The 16,321-nt window shown below is 53.5% G+C and overlaps 1 protein-coding gene across 50 annotated transcripts in view; it reads right to left on the reverse strand.

Annotated features, from left to right (window-relative positions):
* The window catches only part of CELF4 (CUGBP Elav-like family member 4), a 288,167-nt gene that overhangs the window by 199,633 nt on the left and 72,213 nt on the right, over positions 1–16,321 (reverse strand). For 49 of the 50 annotated variants that reach the window (XM_032467303.1, XM_032467284.1, XM_032467318.1 and 46 more), the window contains exon 2: positions 11,390–11,472. In XM_032467303.1, the coding sequence (XP_032323194.1) occupies positions 11,390–11,472 (83 nt within the window). Of the gene's footprint in view, positions 1–11,389; positions 11,473–11,588; positions 11,659–16,321 lie in introns of those variants that run through there. The other variant, XM_032467320.1, reaches the window with a different exon arrangement.

Consider the following 16,321-nt stretch of genomic DNA (forward strand, 5'->3'; position numbering starts at 1 on the left):
TTTAATATCTAAGCCACATGCAGAGACACAGAAGGCTACAAGTTTAAGAAAGAGGTAGAAGATAAAAATATGGTACCCAAGGGGTTGAAATCTTCATCCCCTACGAAGAACTCCATGGAATTAGAAACCACGTCAGTAGCTGGATAAACACGCTGAGTTAGCAGTGCTGTGTTGAGGAAGCATCTCTTAGAACACACTCTGGAATGACTCTGAATCAGCCTCCTCCTAACAGCATCGGGTCATGATATGAGCTGAAGGCAAATGCTGCCAGTGTGTGGGGTGGGGCTGCTGCCCTGTCCAGCGTGCTCTGCTGTAACCCCCACCCATTTCTAGGAAGCCAATAGGGGAGACTCTCCTGGCTCCTACCCATCATCCATCCCCTCGTCCCCCTCACTGACCGAAGCACATTTTGACTGTGGCAGATATATGCTTCATTCTTGGCAAGATAATCCCTTTCCCAGCCTCCTTTGCAGCTAGAGTGGTCAGGGACACAGTTTTGGCCAGTGAGACACACACACAATTCTACTGAGGAGGAACTTATGGGAAATCTTTCACATTCCTGAGAAAATGGACAGCTACAGCTGGACTTACTCTGCTTGACTGTGGGTGTGATGCATGGAGCCAGGGCAGCCATTTTGTAACCATGAAGGAAGAGATTCTGATGCTGGCATTTTTACACTGCTAAGCCCACCCTAGACCCCAGACTCTATGAGATGCAAAAGCCCAATGCTCCATTTGTTGAAGCTACTGCAGCCAAATGGAACCTCAGTCACTGAAACTGAAGTTCGAGGAGGTTAAGTGGCTCCCCAAGGGCAACCAGTAAGGCTTCAGGCAGAGCAGGCGCTGGAATTTAACTCTTCTTCCCAGGCAGAACATGACTTCTCCAATTCAAAAGCAGGTCTGGTGTGTGGTGACACCTGTGGGAAGTGACACACTTGGCCCCGTAGGATTCTAGCAGTCACACCAGAGTCTCCCGTGGGAGCAGCCTGGTCTTGACCTTGGGGTGACAGAGACTGAGGAAGACGATGACACTCCTACCCTTGCAAATCTCTGGTTTTCCACAGGGGTTGGTGCCACAGGACGTCACGTGGAAGGAGTGCGAGCCCTGGAGCCAGCCCCCTCCCCTCAGGCTCCTGGTCCGTAAGACAGCGCTGGTAATGCTTCCCTGAGAGCACCTGTGTGATGCTGTTTTGACAAATAAATGAGAGGATATTTGTGACATGTCAGGCCCACAGAGTGCACTGGTGAATCACAGGTGTCATCCTGTCACACTCCTTCACTTCCTCTTTGTGTTTTCTGGGGTCACCATCGAGAGAAACCACTTGCACTCAAATGCTCTTCTAAAGCCTGCTTCTGGGAATACTCAAACTGAGAATCCTTCAGGGCCTACAGCTAAGCCAGGGGTTACTAAACTTTTTTGTGCACGTGAGTCTCCTAGAGATCTTGTTACAATGTGGTGGGTAGAGTCTGAGTGACACGGCTCAGACAGTCTGGGCGGGGCTGAAGACTCCACTTTGAACAAGCACTTGGTGATGCAGATGTGCCCAAGTCCACACTGAGCCAGGGACGATTAGACCCCTGGCTCTGTTGACCTTGCTCAGACAAAGGGGAGGCCAATGTGGGTTAGAGCATCCTGGGAGCGCTTCCTAGATGAAGGCGGGGGTAGAGTTAAGTCCTGAGGCCCGGGGAGGACTGTGGTGGGTGGGCGGGGGGGGGGGAGGCAGGGATTGCTGGTGCCCACACCACACCCAGAGTGAGCAGGATGTCTGGGACTCATGTGCCCGGAGGTGATGGGGCCTGCAGGCTGCGGGATGGAGGTTCTGCAGAGCAGCAGTGTGAGAAAACCCTGCTGGTTTCTCCCACCACTTCCTCCCCATCCCCATCCTCATCCCTAACTCCAGGAGGAAACTCCAGACTTTCCTGGCTCCCCGAAGCCTCCTCTCCTTACTACCTTCCCAATTTCCTCTCCCTAACACACACCTGGATTCTGTCTCCCCGTCCATGGGGCCCTTTCTGGTCATTCCAGCTCACAGTCCCTCCCTCTTCTGAAATGTAGTAAGACTCATAGTCCAAATCACACATTTGACCATTTCACAGTGTTATTGTCCTGTTATTATTTCATTAATGAATTAGGAGTCACTGGACAGTACTGTGGCAAAGGACCCCGAAGTCAACCACACTCACATCACTGTTCTATCATTCATAATAGTACCTGGATTTACAGCCGTCCACAGCATCTGAAGAGCCTCCTCATAAATTTTCGCTCTGGAATTAGGAATTGGGCCCAGAAAGGTCATGATGCCAAGTCATCCAGCTGGTTGGTGTCGTCCTTACAGGCTGTAAGTGCTCAGAAGGGTGGAGCGGAGCGGAGTGTTCCGCCGGGCACAGATCTGGGCAGCCCAGGCTCACACTTGCCTTGTGCGCACTCAGCCACCAGGAGCGGGAGCCACCTGCCTGGCGCCTCCTGGTGGTCACATCAAGGACATACCACAAGTGCCTTAGCTCAAAACACACCCTGGAGCCGCAGGAAACCGGAGCCCTGAACTCCAGCCCTTTTCTCTTTATAACAACTATTTTCACGAAGAATTGAACAACAACAACAAAAACAGCAAAACAACACTGCTTTCTGCCATCATCACCCAGGGTGCCCCATCTTTGATGGGACTTGGCAGCCCACCGTTCTGGAACGATGCAGGCCCACGACACAGACGCCTGGCTCTCTGCTCGCCCATGTGCACACGCTCTAGAGGAAACGCCTGCAGTCCTAAAGTACATCCATCCCGGAGCAGGAGTTCACACAGACAGTCTGCTTCCCTGCTTCGCGCTCTGGCGAAAGGTCAGCAAACCCTCAAGCAGCCTCACACAGACTCACTCGGGTGTGTCCACCGAGGCAGCCTGGGACCCTCCCCTCCTCCACCTCCTCCAGCTCACACGTGTGCAGGGAAGCCCGTCACTCCTGTCACCACTGCTGAGACACACTCACGCCTGCACCAGCTGCGACTGCCCAGGACAAAGCACCTTCCACAGAGCGCTTCCTCCAGGCACCCAGGACCATAAAATGAGACATTCCTGTCTTTCCCAATGTACCCTCGCAGAGCGAGCTGAGCTGACAACTTTTTAGGGGACAAGTGAGGGGGCGGGTGATATGGATGGAAGAGGAGCCTTGAGAATGGATCTGCTGGACGCTACTGGGTGATGCCCAGGCAGGTGAAGTCACTGGGCAGAAACAGAAGCTCTCCCCTGCCCCCTGCCCCTTTTCCCCCCAACCCCTTGAGTCAGCTCTGGGCAACGAAGCGAGTACAGGAATCTCTGGGGATGGGGAGTCTGGGAGCTGAAAAGTGGAGTCAACGGAGCAGCATGGAACCAACACCCCGCTGGGTGCCACGCAGGATTGGAAGGGGCCAGAGGGTCATTACAGGGGAAGCGGTGTTGGATTTGAGCCTCCAGGGATGAAGAGAGACTCTCAGGGCAGAGGGAATGAGATGGATAAAAAGAGGAGCCTGAAGGAAGGAGATGAACTTGGGCAGAAGCTGCATGGACCTGGAGGGCTGTGGCCGGGAGACCAAGTCTGCATCCAGCTGCGTTCTGTGGGTGACAGGAGCCCGAGGAGTTTACAGGTGGTGAGATCTTTATGTTGCCATGATAACCTCAGCCAACCGATGAAGGATGTCAGAGGGGGAAGAGCCTGGAAGCTGGAGGTCACCAAGCTGGGTTGGGCAGAGTGGGCTCCACCAGAACATCCTGTTTTGTCCCCAGATCTCTCTCAGCTGGATTCCCGGGCACTTCCCAGCACTACGATTTTTTTTTTTTATTTTGGCACCTAAAGATATTTTCTGGGTCGTGCGCTGTCTCCACACTTGCCTCCCAAACCTGACTGTAAGCTCCTTCAGCAACGAGTCTGTGTCTCACTCATTTTTTCTGATGCCAGGCAACCCCCGCCCCCGCCCAAAAAAGAACTCTGCCTGGGGCAGGTATTCTGTAAACGTTGCTGCTGCTGACTTGGGTGATGGCAACCGTGATCCAGAACATGCTAGGGCCAAGTGTTGGAGAAAGTTCCTGAGAAAGAAACTTGAGCAGAGGGCAGGAGAAAGGTTTAGGGCCGAGGGGCCAGTGTGGACACAGTGGGAGCCAGCCCTTCCCTGGAGCCCTGCCCTGGAGCTGGCCCTCAAGAACAGGCCGCCTGTCTGGTCTGCATCAGGGAGAGACAGAGCTGACCTGCACTTTATTACACTTGTCACAGAGGGAGTCCGGCAGTGGAGGCCGGGAGACACTTTTCTTCCTCACCCTCCCACTCTCCCCTCCTCTCCCTGTCTTCAATAATGTGAGTAATGCCAAGTCTATTATTCTTAGAATTTTAAAGAATGTCAGAGCTCGAAGGGGCTCCAGGAGCAATCTGGCCCATAGCCTCCTTCCACAGTCCAGGAGGTGGAGGCCCAGGGAGGTTCCCAGCTAAGCGCTTCGCCCAAGGCACCTGGCTCATGGCGGCCAGGTGGGGGCCGGGAGCCCAGGTTCCCTGGCTCCAGCCCAGGCTCTGACACTCCACGTGTCTGCCTGCCTGCCTGCCGGATCTACTTCCTGTCGGGATGGGGGCTGTTCCCAAGGGAGGGGCTGGGCTGGGTTCTGGTCCCAGCTGGGTCACAAGCAAACTTCAACTCATTTTACTCAGATTTCGGGTTCTGTGTGGATAAAATGAGAAAGCTGGGCAAGAAGTCTATGCTGAACATGCGCAGGTAGGAGTGTGTGAACGGCCAACCAGGAACGCCCTCGAATGCCTGCAGGGGGTCTGTCCTCTTCCGCTGCCCACTGCTCCCCCCCCCGCCCCCGAGCTTACACCATTTGAGCACGTGCCCCTTGACAAACCCTCGCCCCTCTAACACTCTATAGACCCTTGGGCTTGACCCCCAGGTGACTAAGAACCAGGGAGTAAGAGAGAAGGGAGCCCCATCCCCGGGTCCCACTGTGCCTTTTTCCACCTGTCCTTGGTCCCAGCACAGGGGCCTCAGCACTACTGACATTTGGGGCTGGAATCCTCTTTGTTGCGGGGCTGTCCTGTGCACGATAGGGTGTTCAGCAGCCCCCTGGCCTCTACCTACTGAGTATCAGTAGCATCTCCAGACAATGTCCAAATGTCCCCTGGTGGGCAAAACTACTCTCTGTTAAGAATCACTGCCCTAAAAGGGTGGATGAATGGCTCTCTTTAGGAAATATGGGAAAAGAGGGAAGATATGTCACTCATTTCCCCAAGAGAGAAAGGGAAGAACGAGGCCAAGGGGAGATGCAGAGGAAAGGCTGGTGGGAACCCCCCACCCCTACCTGGTGACTCAAATACTGTTGAAGACCTTTCTCTCCCTGCCAAGGAAGAGCCATGGGGCTGCTCATTTTTCAGTGTTATGGGTTGAATCGTGCCCTTCCCCCTAAAAGATGTTGAGGACCTGACTCCCAGATCCTGTGAATGTGACCTTGTTTGGAACAGGTTTTGCAGATATAATCAAGTTAAGATGAGGGCATTAGGCTGGGTCCAAATCTCATAAGGTGTCCTTCCATAAGGGGAAACCTGGGCACAGAAACGGGCATGCGCACAGGGAAGTCAGTGTGATGGCATGAGAACGCCATCTACCAGCCAAGGGATGCCTGAGGCTACCAGAAGTGCAGAGGGAGACATGGAACAGACTCTTCCTCCCAGTCCTCGGAAGGAACCAGCCCTGCTCACTCCTTGGTCTTCGTCTTCCAGTGCCGGAACCGTGCGACCATAAATTTCTGTTGTTTAAGCCCCCAAGTTGGTGGCACTTTGCTACTTAAGCCATGTGGGTTGTGGGGCTCTGTTACAGCAGCCCCCAAGCCAACGCACTCAGTGAGAAGGACCACAGGACCACAAGATGGAGGCACTGGGGGATCTGGCTCGTGACCCCACCACGTGAAGCAGAGACACTTGATGATGGGCCCCAACTCACTGCGTAGAGATGAAAACCAACACTGTGCTCGCAGGACGGACAAGTGGAAATACATCACACCTCTAAAATGAAATGCTTTGATTGCGCCAATCACTAGAAGTTGTCAAACTACCCGGAAGAATTAACAGCCTCCGTACATGCTAACTACATCCATCATAAATTCGTCTTTAGTTTCTGTTATCCTATCAATGTCTCTGGGGACCCCTGTCTTGTCATCATTTGCCCTTTATAATTTATTCATCTTGTTCTTGACTGCATCCTTTCTACTTATCATTCATCTTTACAGTTGTACATAAAATGAGATGGAGCCTTCTGGGCCAGGGCTGTCAGGAGGGAGATGGGCCTCACTGGGGAAGTCCCAGTAAAGCTGGAGGTGGTCCCTCTAGAGCCTCCAGTGGGTGTCAAGGTAGAGGTGGGGTGGGCAGAAGGAGAGAGAGGGAGGGTGTACGGGAGGAGGAGGAGAGGGGAGAGACGGGAGAGGCAAGGGAGAAGGATAAAGAAGAAAAGGTGGGAGATGAGAAGGGGAAAGAGGAAGAGGAAGGTGACCAGAAGGGAGAGACAAGAGGAGGGAGCAAAGCATAAAGAGAAAAGGGAAGGAGAGAAAGAAAGAAAGAGGAGATGAGACTTGGGGCAACGAAAGTGGGCGGAAGAGACAGGAGACACATCATGAGACAGCAGTGCTAGAAATCCAATTGAGTTCTCTCTCTCTCTCTCTCTTTTTAATTTTCCATTTTAACATCTTTCCTGGTAAACTCAAAGAAGGTCACATTGTATTTCCATGGAAATGACGCGTCCTGAGTGGCGGGGACCTGAGTCGCGAGGTGTGATGGCAGTGATGTGGCCTGTCTCCCGGGCTGAACGTAGCAGGTGGGGATGGGAGGCAGCCACGGAGGAGCGTGGGTTTGCTTTGTATTCTCAGGTTGCCGAAGTGAGGGCACAAAAGCCAATCTTTAACTAGTGAATTGGAACTTTAATGTTTACCAAGCAGATACAGCTCCCACTCTCCCCCTGCATCCTCCCCCCGCCTGCTCCCTCTTCTCCCCACTTCCAGGCCTCCTGCTAACTGGACCCAGCTCTTCCCCGTCCATAGCCCTGGTGAGGAGCCCTTTCTGCTGCCACAGGGGCAAAGTGCTGGCTACTGCTGACCATGCAGTCCACCACTTGTCCAGCCATATGGTCTGGTTTCCTCTAATCGGAGTCTCACCCCTACCTTCCTAACTTTGGAAACAGATGGGTTCTTCCTGGAAGACAATTCCCTGCAAAGTTCCAAAGGCAGGGGGAAGCAGGACTAAGCAGCGGGGACCTATTTTAAGGAACAGCGTCCTTCCAAGAGGCCTCCTGTGCACACTCAGGTCCTGGGGGGCTCTCCGAGGGGGTTTCTCCTGCCCAGCTCACGGCTCCTGACCTGTCCTGCGTGCCGTGTCTCCAGGCTGGATCTCAGACCAGCAGTCTCCTCTGACACATCCATCTTCCTCCCAACTCTCCTCGCACCCTGCCCATATCTTAAACACATTTTGGAGCAACTCCTGCACCCCATAGTCATCTGGGTCCCCTCTAAAGCAACTGGTGGCACTAGAAAGGAGAGATGGGTGTCCTGGGTTTTTGTAAGGGACCTTGTGCGGATCCTGGCTTGGCCACTATTAATTGTGTGACCTTGGGCAAACTGCTTACTCTCTCTAATCCTGGGTCTCCTCATGTGTGGGAGATACTCTTGGTATCTTTCTCAGAGGGTGGTTGTGAAGATAAAATGAAGTAATGGAGGTGATGTGTTTGCATCATGCCCATCAGATAGGAAGTGCTTAATAAAGATTACCCTGGAGCTATTTTCCACACTACCCATTTTATAATAACGTGCTGTCTTGTACTGTTGACGGTATTTTTGTGTGTATGACTGGCTTCTGTCTCCAACTTGATGGACAGCTCCAAGAGGGGTGCGGATGGATTTTTCTTATCTCTGTGTCTGCCTGGATGCCTACCTAGCACAGTGCCCGACACACACTCAGGAAATTCATGTTGATGGACTGAGAAACCATGTCGACCGTACCATAGAAATGACGGAACAAATTTTGGGAATGGAAGAAGATGAGCTGGAGAGAGCAGGGGGCCAGGAGAGAGAGAGGGTGAGATGGAGAGTGTGAGGGAGAGATGGAGATGGAGCGTTTAGAAGGGGGAATCGCTCTGCCTAGATGCTGGCAGAAGACACTGCTCCAAGGGACCCTGATGAGGCTTTGTGGTTTACTAATCTCATTCTACTGAAGTCATGCCAAATTCAAAAACAATAATGCATTTGAAATACTGGTCCAGGGATGATTCCATTAGGCATCCAAGAGGCTGGTTAGACTGGTTCCCAAGGATCCTGACCTCTGACTTGTAAAAATAGCCATCGTAGTCTGGTTTCTGAGCTCCCACTTATCCCAAGAGAAATGTCAGTTCCCCTTCTCAGTCCCCAAATGAGGACACGTGGGAGGGGTGTCTCTGGCTCTGCCTCTGTTGTTATGTTATTGTTTTTAGTAGTGGTGTATGTGTGTGTGTGTGTGTGTGTGGCAACAGTGGGATTGTTTTCCTTGCTGCCAAAAGGATGCTAGCTCTGTAACCTGCTGGGAAACAGAACGGACCGCCTGTACCATCTTCTCCCCTTTTTTCTCCTCAGTGCGAAAGTGGAGGGCTGATTTTAATGGATTGATCTGAATGGATTTTGAAGTCTGGAAAAGTGCCTAAATTGCTGAGGTTACCAGTTTCCAGGTTCTTTTTCCAATTTCTTTCTCCTTAGTCAGACACAGAGCATGCTCACCAGGTCACCTAGGGTGGTCACTGCAGACAAGAAGAGGTCTCTCCACCCCCTAACCAGACGGGCAGCCGTGAGCACCATCTCAGTGGGTGAGAACAACCATTACTCAGGTGGGTGGGAGCATTTTGCCTGGTCCTCTCCCACCATTTGCCAGTGGATCATTTTCTCTGATCTCTAAGGAGAGAACCAACCAACAGTAATAACACCAGTCCTGCTTTCTGGAATCCAAATGACTCCACTTTAATATGTTGTCATCTTGTTTTTCATTTGTCTCCATGTGAGTTTGTGTGGGGACAACATGCCTTAGGAAGTTCAAGCTGCAATCCAGCCTTTTTTTCCTGGTCCCTCGCCCTGTGGGCTGTACCTGCCCTGAGAATTGTGATGAGGTCTTTGAGACCACGAGTCTCCCCGGGAGGCCTCTGAAGAAAGGATGGCATTCCAGGCACTGCAAGGGGACTCTAGGCTACGTTTTAGCTCCCCTGTTGGCCTCTCTCCTCACCCCTCCCATCTCTCAACATATATTCACATTTCTTTTTGTCCTTTCTCCCAAACTTGCCCAACTTGTCTTTGTGGTTTCAGGAAAATGCCACTGGATCTCCCAGTATGAAGGATTAGCACAGATTATGGGTAACAGTGTTAATTATCGGTGGGAGAGGGGCTGGCGCGTCGCTCCAATGTGCTCCTGATTTCCCCTGGGCCTTTCTGCCTGGTAATAAGCCTTCTTTAATCTGGCAGGCCCCTTGGTGAAATCAGCACCACGGACAGTGGTATTGATTGCTTCTGAGAAACCATCACAGCTGCTCAACCAAATTACCTTTGATATGTGACCTTTAATGTAATTACTGCAACATCAAAGTATTTCTATAAATTATTAAAGAACTAATACACTCCATCATTTAGCTATTCTATTATATGTAAAATAAACAACCGCAAGTTAATGTTAGATCCTGAGCAATCCACACTCACTACTGAAATTCTCCCAGCCTCTCTCCCCCTTCAAAATCCTAAACCTCCCCCTCCCACCTTCTCTTTCTGTTTCCCCATCTAATTCCAGGCTTTTAGCCATCACGAAACTCCCCAGCAATCTCTCTCAAGCTGATGAAGGGCCTCCCATAACAATGTGGTATTTTCTATTCCATTTGGGTGGCTCTAAAATATCTATCACAATCTCCCCCAAAACAAAGTACCATAAACACTTTATTAATCAGCACAAACCTTTCTCAGAAGCCTTTGATTATCTTACAATATGGCTTTATGCTTCACACATAACATGGGGCGATGTGGAGCATATTTCTGCCATCTTACAGAGGGCACCCAGAAAGTAATTACTATAATATATGTGCATGTAGCCGCGCCACTAAAAAACCAACTGGGGAACGGCCACCGTGCCAGAGCTGGGCTCCACACGAAAACCTGTACGGTGCACAATTTCTACTCATTTGCATCCGCGGGTGTGTTATTAAGATGACTCAGCCCCGTGCTTTGCAATCACAAACACCAAAATACAATACAAAGGCTGTCTTAATGGAAGGAAGGCCCTCCCCACCCCTAAAAGGGTAAAAAAGGGTCTTTGAGGCTGCCCCCCTCCCCAGGTCGAGCTTTCTCTCTGTCTACCTGGTTAACCTTTCCCGCTGTGGGGCAGAAATGGAAACGTGTGTTTACACACGGTTTGCTTGGTAAGAATGTAAACATGCATGTGTAAATATTGGCACGCACACATGTAGGACACACGTGCTTCCCTGCAGGGTCCATTGTACAAGCTCAAAAACGGTACAGTTTTAAATTCTTTAAATTATGCCCACAAACATTCACATCTTTCCATTAATCTTTAGACACTTCGGTGAGCCGTATATCTCCCCCCGCCGCCCCCCTCCCATCTCTCTGAACCCACAGGAGAGACCGTGCGGACCCTTGACCCGAGGAACACTTCTTATTTTATGGTGATGAACTAGCCTCGATAATAGCCATGGCTGATATCACACCCAGTTAGGGGGGCCATAAATAATTCTCTTCTCCCCCGCACACAAGCTATAAACCAGGGCTGAGGCGCGATAGTTTATCAAAGACGAGGGCTGGCTCCTTAAATAAACCGCGGTGATCTCACTCGCGGCGCCGAGCCCGGGCGGCTAGGCGCTCCCTCCCGCCCCGGCCCCCACCCCAGGAACAGCCAGTGTCCGACGTCGATCGGCGGCTGCTCCGGCGGCGGCCCTGTTACCAGGGGCCCCGCGGCGCCGGCGCAGGTAGCTCTGGGCTCCCGGGGCCCCAGGCACTCCGCGTCCCTGCCCCGGGGCTGCCCGCGCGGGCAGCGCGGGGAGGCGGGACCCGATCGGCGGCGCCCCAGGGGGCCAGGGGAGATGCCGCGCCCGAGCTCTGCGACCATCGCCAAGTTCGTCCCCCGCCCGGCGTTCCGTCGGGCCTGGACGGCGGAGAGCGGAGGCCGCCCGGGGAGGTCTGAGCTTGGCGCCCACGCGCCCGCCTCCCGGCTCCGCGCCTCGCCGTTTTGGGGGGCCTGAGTGGCGGCGCGCGAGTTCCGGAGCGAAGGCCGGCGCCGCTGTCGCAGCCCCCCTCGCCCGCCGCGCAGCAGCCCGGCCTCCCGAAGTCGCCCCCTGTCGGCGCATCCGTCGCTCGCGCCTCGGCGGGCGCCACTTACCCCGGGCAGAGTCTTCTGCTCGTGCAGCGCGCTCTGGGCCTTCAGCGCTGACTCACGCTCGCAGTAGGTGAGGAAAGCGCAGCCTAGGGAGGGAAGCAAGCGCCGAGAAGGGTCAGTGGGGCGCCCCCGGGCCGCCCACGCGCCCTCCCGCCCGCCCTCGCGTCTCCAGCCCCTCCCTGCTCTTGGTCCCTCTCTCCACCTCTCTCTTCCGTGCGCTCTACTCGAGATTTCCTGCCTTTGCGTTTTCCTGTGTGTCTGGTTTTCGTCCCTCTCGCTGCTTTTCTATTTTGCTCCTTCGGTGAAGTCTCCCCACTCTGCATCTCCACCCCCCCACCCCCGCCACACCCCCTCTCCCTGCGGGTCTCTTCCTGTCCCATGCCCTGGTACCTGCCTCCCTCAGGGTGCCATTCTGTCTGTTTCAGCTCCAGCCCCAATACCTCCCAGAAGGAGCGGCTTCCACCCCTCACCCCCACCGCCTCTAGTCACACTTGACCATGAACTCTTGTTCTGGCCCCTTAGGAGGGATGTGGAAGGGACACTTTCAGCCTTCCCAATAAAGGCTCCATCTGTAAGGAGGCCCAGGCCAGGCTGTCCTAATAAAATGAATGGGGCTGTCCATCTGTCCCCTGAACCAGTCCGTTGTCACATCTGCAGTGATATCTTCACACCCTTCCCACAGGGCTTCGAGGCTCCTGCTCTGCCTCTAATTCCCTGGGTGACTCCAGGAAGTCATGTCCCCTGTCTTGCCTCAGTCTCCTCATGTGGAAACTGAGAGTGATGACTGCGTGGTCCACAAGATCCAGTCCACTTTTCCCATGGCGGGATTCTGACAGCGCCTCACTGGGGAATCTGGATTTCTCAGAGCACTGTGCCTTACTCAAGGGGTGACTCTTTAATGCTGGCCCTTCAATCATGGTGACAAGGCAAAGAGAATGCTTGCTGATGGGAGAGGCTTTCTGCGAGTTCCCTCAAACTGTCCCATGTCAGAGCCTCTTCCTCTGCCCGCAGATGTGTCTGTGTGTGGCTTGTGGGGCTGGGGCCTTAGGGGAAGTCAAAAAGCCAACTTCAGCCAAGAGCAGGCTTGGGTCTTATGGGGCACTGTAGCCTCAGAATTTTCTAAAGCCACCTGGCTGCCTCCTCTGTTGCACAGTCTTCTTTCCCTCCGTTGTTTCACTGATTCTCCCATGATCTGACCTCCTAACCCTCTGTGTTCACCACTGCCCCCTTTCCTTTGCTCCCACAGTCTCCTCGCCTGGTATGCCTTCTCTCCCCATTTTCACATCCTCCAAGGTCCACCTCCTCCAGGCAGCCTACCTTGTCTGATCTAGTCTATCTTAAGTCAGCCTCCCTTCTTGATTGGCCACAGCTGGCCATTTGGTCATTCTCATTTATCAACTATTTCCTAAGTGCCCTTGTGCCAGTTTCTGTGCCAGGCCCTGGAGCCCAGTCCCTCTTCTCATGAGGCCCGTGGGCTGCTGGTGCCAGTCTTTTACCTTGTCACCAGGCTCGCTCTGGCCTCTTGTTTCCCAGGGCACAGAGTGCTCCCTCCATCCCCTAAAGTTCCTGACTCCTCAACAACAAAATGAAGACTCCCTTCCTCCTCTTCCAAAGTAAAAATTGGTCCTGCCTCCCTTCCACTCCTGGCTTCAAAGAGGACATGGAAGGGAATCCATGTGTCAGGGAAACAGAGATGGGAAGAAGGAAGCAAGGAGGGAAGGCTGGATGACAGACACTCTCGGGTCCCCCTGGGCTCTCTGCCTTCCCTCCCTCCAGCTCCTGCCCTGGGCTGGGAGGAGCCAACGGTCCTCTCTGTGACTCCATCCATCCCTCCCCATCCAGACCCCAGATCAACCTTCCTCCCCACTCTCTGCTCCTCCCTCCTGGTCAGGGCAGACGGTTATTGATGGAGACATTGGGAGCTGAAATGAATAGCGGTCAGAGGCCCCTGTGACGTCGTCCCTCGTGCTGCTGCCTGTCTCTCCGGGGGCCTCTTTCCTCTTGTCCCCTCACTGGCCTTGTCCTCCGCCCGTGCCTGCCTGCATCTAGGAGGCAGCCGCTGTCTTGCTGCAAGCAGGCAAGCCAGCTCAGGACAAGGTCAGGGGCAGGTTTGGAGACAGAGGATGAGGGAGGAGGAGGAAGAGGGAGGAAAATGAAGGAGGAGGAGGAGGACGAGGAGGGAGAGAAAGTAGCTACACTGTTTCCCTGGCCCAGGATAACAAGGGAAGGATTCTAGAAAAAAAAGAAAAAAAAATCTGTTGCTGTTGTCCAGCTTCCAGGAATTTCTGTCAGTTTTTTTGAGGGAGCTCATGGCTATGTTGTGAACCACAATCTTCTGGAGACCCCTGTCCCCAGGCCTTGTGTGACCTCTTCTGTCATCTCCACCCCTTGACCTCATCTCCTTCCATTCGTCCCCTGCTCACTCTCCCACCTCCTTCCTGCCCCTCAGCCCCGCCAGGAATGCTCTGCCCTCCGACCTTTGCACTGGTGGCTCCCTCTGCCCAGACTGAGCCCAGCCTGCTGTCCTCACGGTCTGCTCCTTCATTCCCTCAGGTTTCGCTCAAATGTCACCTCTTCATAGATTATGAACTCATTAACATAGCACCCCCTACACACACGCATGCACGCACACACACACGACACATACCTGCTCTCTGACCCCTCGTCCTGTTTGCTCTTCTCTTTGGCGCCCCTCACCCCAACGTATTGATAGCGTGTGTTTGTTCCTTGATTGGCAGTCTCCCCCAGCTCAGATGAGGACGGAGCTTGACTTTGTTTTAGTCCTGCTTGGTTCTTGGTGCCCAGAAAGGGGCAGAGCTCAACACATACATGTCGAGAGCACTGAACCCCGAACATCTTGGCTACTTTGAGGCTTCCAACAGGTGAGGGGGGGACAGGAGTGATGCTTGGAGCCAGCTGGGAGCTAATCAAGACCCTGAGGACACAGAGCCACGCTGGATGTCCATAGTTGGGGGACAGAGGGTGCCTGTGAGGGCTGATGGGTGGCCCTGGTGGGAGGGCTCTTGTGCCCCAGGCGTCCTTGAGCCCATCTGCCCAGGGTCTGATGGTGCAGCTACGTCCCTCCCCTGCTCTCTCCCCACAGATCACCCCCGGAGAAGGCGGTTGCATGGTTCCGTACAGAGACCCTACCAGCCAGGGGTCACTTCCTGATTCCGCTCTCTGAGCCCCCGTTTCCTCATCTCTGACTCCCTCCAGAGGCTGGTGAGGAGACCTGCTGACCAGCAGGTTGAACCTCCTCTGCAGAGCACTCTAACCACAGAGCACGGTGTAAACACAGAGTCCCTCTTGTGGATTGGGGGGTCAGAGAGGCAGAGTCCCTCCTCTGTCCCTCCACGCCTCTGTGAGGAGGGACTAGCCTTCTACAGGGGCCAACGGGTGCCCACCCACCAGGCCTGCTGAAGCGATCTCCTTAGCCAGCCCAACGCCATGTCTGACTGTCCATTCTGAGAGGTAGCTGTCTCACTGCGGCTCTTTTCAAAAGGCATATGTGGATACGCCGTTATTAACTGCTGACTCTGGGTGCTTGAAGGGACCACATTTGCTCCCTTGCTGGGGGCGGATCCCTGAAGGAACAGCAACTGTCACAGCGTGCTGCAGAACGCAGTGGGCCTGGGTGGGGACTGGGGTGGGGACCCAGGGTGGCCAGCGGAGAGGGGGCACCCGAGCCTCACCCACAGGACCCTTGCTAAACCAGCCGTGACTTCCTGTCCTCGTGGCCGCTCCTCACAGGAGTGGAGGAGGGGGTTTCGAGCTGTGAGGATGGTGCTGTCTCACTTTCCTCTAAGGAGCTGAGGTGTCAAAGAGACACGCCCGGTGAGGCCCCTTGGGAACTCCCAGTCTAGCTGGAAAATGAGATTCTCCAGGGAGCAGCCGCATTCTGATCCAAGACAGTATTGGGGAGAAGGCTGGTACCTGGCTCCGCACACCAAAAACTTGAGATGGTCTGATGATGGAGGAGCCCTTTTCAGGGTTGGGGCTGGTGGCTCGGACACCTTTCCCTGCCTTCAGACCCAACACTTCCCTCCCCAGGCCTGATCCCACACGTATACTAACACTGGAACTCACAAGGAGGGAACGTGGGTCCACTGTGGCTGTTTGGAGTTGCAATAAAGTTGAAAATCATCTAAAGGTTTCCCAGTGCCAGAATGTTTTTCTATTTAAACTGTGGAATACTCTATAGCAGTTGAAAAGATGGAATGGTTCTAAATGTCCAATGTGGAAAGACGAATTGTCAGATGGGGAGAACAAGTTGTGAAATTGCAGACACTGTGTGTATACAACGGAGACTTCTCCACGACTTCCTTCTGTGCCCAAATCTGTGACTCCACCATAGCACAAAGTCTACAAGGGGTCACCCCAAGCTAAAACTAGGGAGCATGGCAGGTAAGGGATGTCTCCCATGACTTTAACAGTTTTTGTTTTGTTTGGCACATTTAGACCCAGAATGGATTCATGTGTCACTTACATAATTAACTTTAAAGAAAAAAAATCCTTGCTAAAACAAGAAGATGAAGTGAAAAAGAGATGGGTGAGGCAGATAGGATGCAGGACCCATGGCCCAATCTCAGGAGACGGACAGAGATTGTAGGACATTAGCTACTTGGCAGATTCTTCATGAGGGAGATGATTGTGGGTGGGTCCCACTATAGCCCTGCCTCAAAGCTTTCTCCGATGGGCGTTGAAGCAGATTCCTGTCACCCAGCAAGCTGTAAATTGTATTCCTTTGGATCCTGTGGCCCTGAGTCCCAGAAGCTGATGTTTGAGGAATGGAATCCATGATGGAGCCCAGAGTGTAACCAAGCAGGACCCTGTGGGGCTTCCGGGACAGACCCCTCTCCCATCTCTGCTGCAGCTCCTCTCTGAAGCACCCAGATAATAGTATCGCATGTATATTTCCTGAGTTTTTCAGATGCT

This window comes from Camelus ferus, chromosome 24, assembly GCF_009834535.1.
Source record: "Camelus ferus isolate YT-003-E chromosome 24, BCGSAC_Cfer_1.0, whole genome shotgun sequence".
NCBI classification, from domain to species: Eukaryota; Metazoa; Chordata; class Mammalia; order Artiodactyla; family Camelidae; genus Camelus; species Camelus ferus.